This window comes from Aotus nancymaae, unplaced genomic scaffold, assembly GCF_030222135.1.
Source record: "Aotus nancymaae isolate 86718 unplaced genomic scaffold, 86718_ANA_hifiasm-v0.15.2.pri h1tg000021l, whole genome shotgun sequence".
NCBI lineage: Eukaryota > Metazoa > Chordata > Mammalia > Primates > Aotidae > Aotus > Aotus nancymaae.
In genome coordinates this window covers 31,262,210-31,269,082 of record NW_026988433.1, presented here as the reverse complement: position 1 = coordinate 31,269,082, position 6,873 = coordinate 31,262,210, and the positions used below count along the sequence as shown (strand labels likewise).

The following is a 6,873-nucleotide window of genomic DNA, read 5'->3' as shown; positions in this document are numbered from 1 at the left end:
AAACTTTTTGCACTCCTGAGTCAGCACATGCATCTGTCAGAGAGAGAAGAGCAAGACAGAGCACGAGGCTGCAGCTGAATTTAGAAAGTTAGAGGTGTTCTCATCAGCCACATGAGATGGGCAGGAGATTCCTTCCAGTAGGCGAGAGAGCAGAGTGCAGACAACAGATGTGAGAAAGGTCCCCATAGCTGTCAAGTTCCTGCATCTTTGTGCTGAAGAAAGGGAGGTGCCATCATGATTGATGTTCAGAGGCAGTATAAAAGCACTGGGTTTCTCCCCAACTGCTTGTCACATCGACCTGCACTGTCTCTCGCCTGCCTGTGGGGTTTCTGTCAACTAGTCGTGGAGGGGAGAAAACTTTAAAGAATAACATCTTATTGTGGCCATGCCAGAACCCACTAAGAAAGAGGGTAAGACTTATCCAGAAATCTTTTTGTTGTACTCTTTAATAAAGTGTGTTTATGTTGGTATTTATCTTCAAACAACCAATTTCTTAAATAGATGAGAAAATAATCAAATCACTATGATTTAAGGAAAAGATCTTTTAGAGTAAACGGATCAGAGGAAAATTACAGAGAGAGTATAATGAATTGAAAAGTTTCTGATAGTTTCTAAACAGAATTTAGAAACTATTGGACACCATGGTTTCTAAAGGAATATTGAGTAAAATTATCAACTGATAATTCTATCATTCAATTGTAAAGAATCCTTAAAGCATAATTTAAGGATGTTAATTGCTGACAGTAAACAGATTAGATTTTCCATCAGATTTTCTTAGTTTAATCACAAATCTTTTCAGCATGTATTTGCAATTTGCAGAGTTGAAGACTTAATAGTTTTCTAAAATGATCAAGATTCCAAAAAAGAATTTGTGACATTATTTCCAGATTTGCTACATTTTTTTAATGGAAAGATACTTAAAATATACAGTGAAGGTTTTTGTTGTTGTTGTTCTTATCAATGCCTTTGGAAGTTCATTATTAAATTCTTGTATGAAAAGAAAATCAAACACCTAGTAAAAAGGGATATCTCTGAATATCATGAAAAGATTGTTCTTTCATGAGTTTTATTGTAGAGAATTTCATAATATGTAGCCTTTTAAGAATAGTTAAGCTGAAAGTATAAACATATCCTTCCTTAGAAGAAGAAATGTTTTCTCTAACAAAGTTTCTCCTTTCTGTAAAAAACAATTAGTATATTAAAACTACTAATTGGTAACAGAAGTAAATTGGAATTAGTAATAATGAAAATAAATAAAAAGTACAAATTAATAGTATGATACATTGTTTTTTAATAATATCTTTTAAAAATATTATTTCATTTATATTAGTCTTCATTAGTGCTTACTGAATCTTTATTTTTTTCCTTCTGCAAATAAAAGAAAAAGAAAGCAGGAAACATAAAAATAGTCATAGTTTTCATTTTTTAATTCTTAAAAATGCTTTAACCATTATTTTGAGGAACCTGGAAAAAGATGTTACATGTTGAACGCAAAGTTGAAATACTAACCAAATTATCAAAAGTCTTTTAAATATATTTTCTTTATATAATTAAGTAACCAGTGTTGACAGGCTGTGGTGATCAGTTTACAGGTTGGCCTTACTTAGTGGCAGAGGGCATTGATGGATGAAGTCTTCCACCCAAAATAACCACACCAAATGCATGCATTAATATGGGAACTTAATCCTGACTGTCAGGCAGGGAGTCCAACCCCTGCTGAAGTATCTTATTTGTAATGCAAATGATTTACGTGTGTATTAAGTGTCCTTTTTATCTGCTCTGTCACTTTAACCTCTCCGAAGTGTACCCAGATGAAATGCATTCTACCATATTTCCAAACTGGAAACACAATATTGTTTTAATTATCCTGAATTTAGTGAACGATTTTGCATTTGTTGTTTTAAAGCCTAATTGAAAATGAGAAGAAAGTTGAAAAACCAATAAATAAGGTGACAGGCTTTAAGAGCCAATAAAACTAATTAAATTATTCTGATTGCTAGAGGCGATGAAGTTTACTTTTCATTTGACAACTCAGTCTGATTCACTGTGCTTTTACAGGGAAGAAATCATAGAACTGCCAAGAGTAAAATATATCTTTAACTTCGGCCCCCAACCCCCAATACATTTTTTTTTCTGAATAAATCAGCAAGGATACTAAAGACTCCGTGATCTTCTTTTGCTATAAAAGCACGTTGCTATTCTGTGTAGGAGTTCCTCCACCCAGGACAGTAATTTTATACCCACAAATTCTTTGGTTAGTTTAAATTTGGATGATGGGGAGTGGGGCAAAAAGAGTTACTGATATATTTAAAATCCATTGAGGAAGTACAGAGATTTTTTGGTTCCCTTACCAGCAGAACTGATTATTAAAGGAACTGTACCTTGAAGAGCTTTCCTTAGTGAAACAATTGCATTTTCATATTGTTTACATCAGAAGAGTGAGGAGTAGGGCAAGTCATGAACTATTCTGGTCCTTTCTTCTCCTCCTGTGATTTCATTTTCACTGGGATTAGTTTGATTGCATATAAGCATCCCTCTAAAAAACAAAACATGGCCTCAAACTAGTTCTTCAGAGTCATTTCAAACTGTCTGCAGAAACCCTCCCAAAGAACAGGCTCCTCCAGCCCATATGGGTCTTCTGAACTCTTCCCACAGCTCGGAAAGCCATGCCCAGGAAGGACATGACCACTTGCTGTGAATCTTGATGGGACACATGGGCTGGTTTGGCCCTCCTAGGATCCAGGAGGATCTAGCGACTCCTCAAAAGAGGCTGAGTTTTCAGCACCTAAAGGTACAAAAAATGTCTCACTCAACTACTTCCCAGCCTATCGTTTTCTTCTTGGATCTTAGGCATTTTCTTCTTGGATCTTGGGAAAGCTGGTTCTTCCAAGGAGAAGGAGGAAGGACAGATGTAACTTTGGATCTCGAGGAGGAAGTTCAATGGAAGTCTTAGTCAACAGTTCTTGTTTAGACTCTTGGAAATATGCTGGGTGTCTCAGTGACCCCTTTTGGAGAAAGCAAGTATTATTCTTAAGGAGTAACCACTTTTATATATTATGCATTCTTTGGAAACTATGTTATTTGTACTGTCAGTTCCAGATAAAAAAACTTACCTTATACCACTTTGGATTCTTACAGAACCTAAGGCCTAGCACACTTAAGTTATTCTGATAAAATTGGGAGGATGTTGTAGGAAGCTTCAGATTTGTGGGGATCTCCCAGGATGCCTTTGATACGTTCATTTTTGTAACAGTTATTAACTGAGTACAAGTAAGTGCCCTTCAGTTAATTGTCCCTGCTTCCTAGTGTGTAAAGAAATCGGAAATCACCTTTTTTTTTTTCAAGATAGTATCTCACTCTGTGACACAGGCTGGAGTACAATGGCATAATCTCCACTCACTGCAACCTCTGCCTCCCAGGTTCAAGTGATTCTTTTGCCTCAGCCTCCTGAGTAGCTGGGGTTACAGGTGCCCACCACCTTCCCCGGCTACTTTTTGTATTTTTAGTAGATATGGAGTTTTGCCATGTTGGCCAGGTTGGTCTCAAACTGCTGACCTCAGGTGATTTGCTCACCTTGGCCTCCCAAAGTGCTGGGATTACAGGCGTGAGCCACTGTGCCTCGCCAAGAAATCACCTTTCACTGGAAATTTCACTTTTCCAGTCAAAAATAAGTTTTATCAACATAAAACTAGACAATTGCAATAGCCTTTCTTCTGTGGCAGAATATCTGTTCATTAAAAAAATACCATGAATGGCTGTTAAACACATAAATATAATTTTTCTCAGAATTTTACCTCTGGAATATGTAATGATTAAAACCATAAAGATTAGTTCTTTTACATCCTGGGACAACTGTTAACTGTCAGATTCTTTTTTTTGTCACCCAGGCTGGAGTGCAGTGGTGCAATCATGGCTCACTGCAAACTCTGCCTTCCAGGCTCAATGATCTTCCCACCTCAGCCACTCCAGTAGCTGTGACCACAGATGCATGCCATTATGCCCAGCTAATTTTTATATTTTTAGTAGAGATGGGGGTCTCACTATGTTGCCCAGGCTGGTCTCAAACTCCTGGGCTCAAGAGATCCACTTGCCTCTGCCTTCTATAGTGCTAAGACTACAGGTGTGAGACACCATGCCTGGCCTATTACTGTCAGATTCTATAAAACCCAGAAAAATTCTCCTCTAAAACACAGAGTTGAGGCCTTAACATGAATTTCACATTTTGTTTCTGATTTTTCTGACTCTATTATATTTAATGTACTTTACTTGTCCAAAAAGGCAAAAGTTCCTCTTTGGTGCTAGATTGTCATTCAAAAAAAATCTCAGGAGAGTCACTGTCATTTTCTCATTTTCCATGTAAGATCCCTTCTTGATAACTCAAACGTATGGCCAAACACAGATTCCTTTATGACCATAATTTTAAGGTGCCATTCTGATAACTTCAGGAATCAAAGGCATGGCTCTGTTGCTACAGATATTCTTTTGCTGAATCAGCATACAATATTCATCTTATCTATCTTGGTCTACATTTCAGTAGGAATAGATGGGATCATGGTTAAAAAAAAAAAAAAGCTTTTTTTGTAGGGGTGGGCTGCGGTGGTCCATAAGGGTTTTTGACATTTCTATATCTTTTTTTCTTGGGTCTCTAAAGATTTCATGACATTTTAAAGTTCTGCTGAGCCCAAAACCTACCTGAATGTAGAGCAGCGTTCATCACCTCTTGCCTATTTCTAAGCATTTGTCAGGGCTTAGTCATCCATCAGAAAAGGAGCTCCCTTGATGGGAAACCTCCTTCTCATATTTATTCTTTGACCTTCAGTTTCTACCTGCATGAGAGTGAATGGCCTATTTCAAACACCAAAATAAATTTGTCTCTGGAAAGTCATCTTATATATAAATATCACCCTTACCTCAAATTGGGGAAAAGTTAATAATTTATGCAGAAAAGTAAGAGAAAGGAATAGGGGAGGAGGAAGGAGCTATTTTATCAAGGGCAATTGTTTCCCTTTTGACTTCAAATGGTTCATCGAGGCCAAGTTGACGATTTGGATGGAAAATAAAGAAGTTGTATGAATGAATGCCATCATATTTTTTTCCTCCTGAAAAAAACCGTCATGCTGTGCTGAAGATTCACGGCATATATTTGAGCTCTGTGTTGTAAGAGGGAATACTGTAGGGCAAATGCGTGCTAGAGGGGCTTAATACTTGGCAGAATCCTTCTTTTTCAGTAGCCTGCTTTTATGACTGCTCCGACTGCACCTGTTAGGAAGATAAATAAAGGACTGGCCAATTCGTTCCTCTGAAGCGCCCTAAATATAACGCTTTAAAAAGACTTTGGAAAAACAAGTTGTATCCTTACTTCTCACCCAGCAAATCTAAAGAAATTCCCTCTCGTTCCCAGGCCTTTCAAACAGTGAAGTCAGGGGTCAGCGAGTTTGTGGAATGATAAAGGTGGAAGTTAGGCTCACTAGCTGGTCTGGGAACCCAGGAGAGTGGAAAACATGAAGCACTTACAATTCTTTATGCTCTCAACGACTCACTTTATTTTGGCCATGAGATACAGCCTTGAAACTTTTTTTTGAGGCTCTGTATACACACACAATTATTTACAGCAATTTCAAAGTATCCCTGAATCAAACATGAATGTTGAAGTCAATTACCCAGGCTGAAATTGCTTTTAAAAAATGCTTAGACATAAAAGCCAATAAGTAAATGGTCTCTTTAAAAACCTGAATAAATACAAAATGATATTTTTGCAATACTTTTGAAAACAAATAAATTTTATATGGTCATGAGAGGAGATTGCTGTAAAATTATTACTATTGTTTTTCCAGCCCAAGGAAGCATTTTTGTTACTTTTGTTTAAAATTATTGCAATTGTTTTATTCAAAAATTCTTTTTAGGCTGTTTATGGACACATAGAAGAATTTTTATTATAATTAATAATGACTTTTATCTTCACTGCTCCTGAATTAGTCTATGAAAACTATATTAAGAGACACAAAATACTCTTGGTAGCCAATATCTTCTGTGGTAATTCTAAACTTCATCTCTAGACATACTTGAGTGTGTTAGATGATAAAGAACAGGATTAAAGTTCTAGCAATCAAAAATAAGTACGGAAATTTCAATTTCATGTGTGTACCTGAGAGCATGCGGCCACGTCCTCTTTGTTCTTATTCCATGTTAGTGCTTAATGGAAACAGATGTGTTTTCTGGAATCCTTGGTTTGTTCAGAGTACTGCATCCTGGGGAAACTCAATAAATACACAGAAAGGTAGTAGCTGAATTACAGTGTTCTGAGTTAGGTTAATCATGCAGTAGCTATTGTTTATTCAAAAGGGGTTTTCTAATATTTGAGAACATAGCAATTAAAGAAAATGAAACTATGAAAAAGAAGAAAAGACTCTGTCACCTAATTTTCTACATGTATGCAAATTATGTCATAACCAGATAAGAAGGGGGCTTCCGTCCCTGCAGTTTTTTACAAAGACGCCCCCAAAATCAAAATGATGATACTGTCTTGTCATAATTCTACTCTGTGTGGATAGGCTCGGTTTTAATTTACAAAGAGTACATTTGTTTTAGACAGCCCAAAGATAGACCACAGGCCAAATTTCAGGATGTTCCCATTCATGGAACAGAGTATTACAGGCTTTAATGTACAGTTCCAGAATAAACTTTCAGGTCCCATCAGATTGGGGTGTGAACTGATTGATTTGGCAGAGGCAAAGACCAGGATCATTCAATCTCACACTTATTTCTCTTTCTAAAATGAGTTCACAAGAAGCTATCTGTAATCTGACTTTCATTATGCCTTTCAAGTCTAAATCCACTTTGATAAGACTTGCCCTTTTATACTCCCTTAGGAAT

The 6,873-nt window shown here is 36.7% G+C and overlaps 1 protein-coding gene and 1 long non-coding RNA gene across 10 annotated transcripts in view; one reads left to right on the top strand and one right to left on the bottom strand.

Annotated features, from left to right (window-relative positions):
* Window positions 1-276: 276 nt before the first annotated feature.
* MYBPC1 (myosin binding protein C1) overlaps window positions 277-6,873 on the top strand; it is a 100,758-nt gene continuing 94,161 nt past the window's right edge. For 4 of the 8 annotated variants that reach the window (XM_064379921.1, XM_064379919.1, XM_064379920.1 and 1 more), the window contains exon 1: window positions 277-410. In XM_064379921.1, coding sequence (XP_064235991.1) covers window positions 386-410 — 25 coding nt within the window. In that variant the 5' untranslated portion in view covers window positions 277-385. The remainder of the gene's footprint in view (window positions 411-6,873) is intronic. The other 4 variants (XM_064379922.1, XM_064379925.1, XM_064379924.1 and 1 more) reach the window with 1 other exon arrangement.
* LOC105728715 (uncharacterized) lies at window positions 497-6,485 on the bottom strand. 2 transcript variants are annotated; one of them, XR_001110102.2, is made up of 4 exons: window positions 6,146-6,485; window positions 4,911-5,259; window positions 4,693-4,826; window positions 497-3,005 (listed from the first exon to the last, which is right to left on the bottom strand). It is a non-coding gene; the product is annotated as an uncharacterized LOC105728715 (long non-coding RNA). The 2 variants fall into 2 exon arrangements; XR_001110101.2 differs by having other exon boundaries at window positions 4,693-5,259.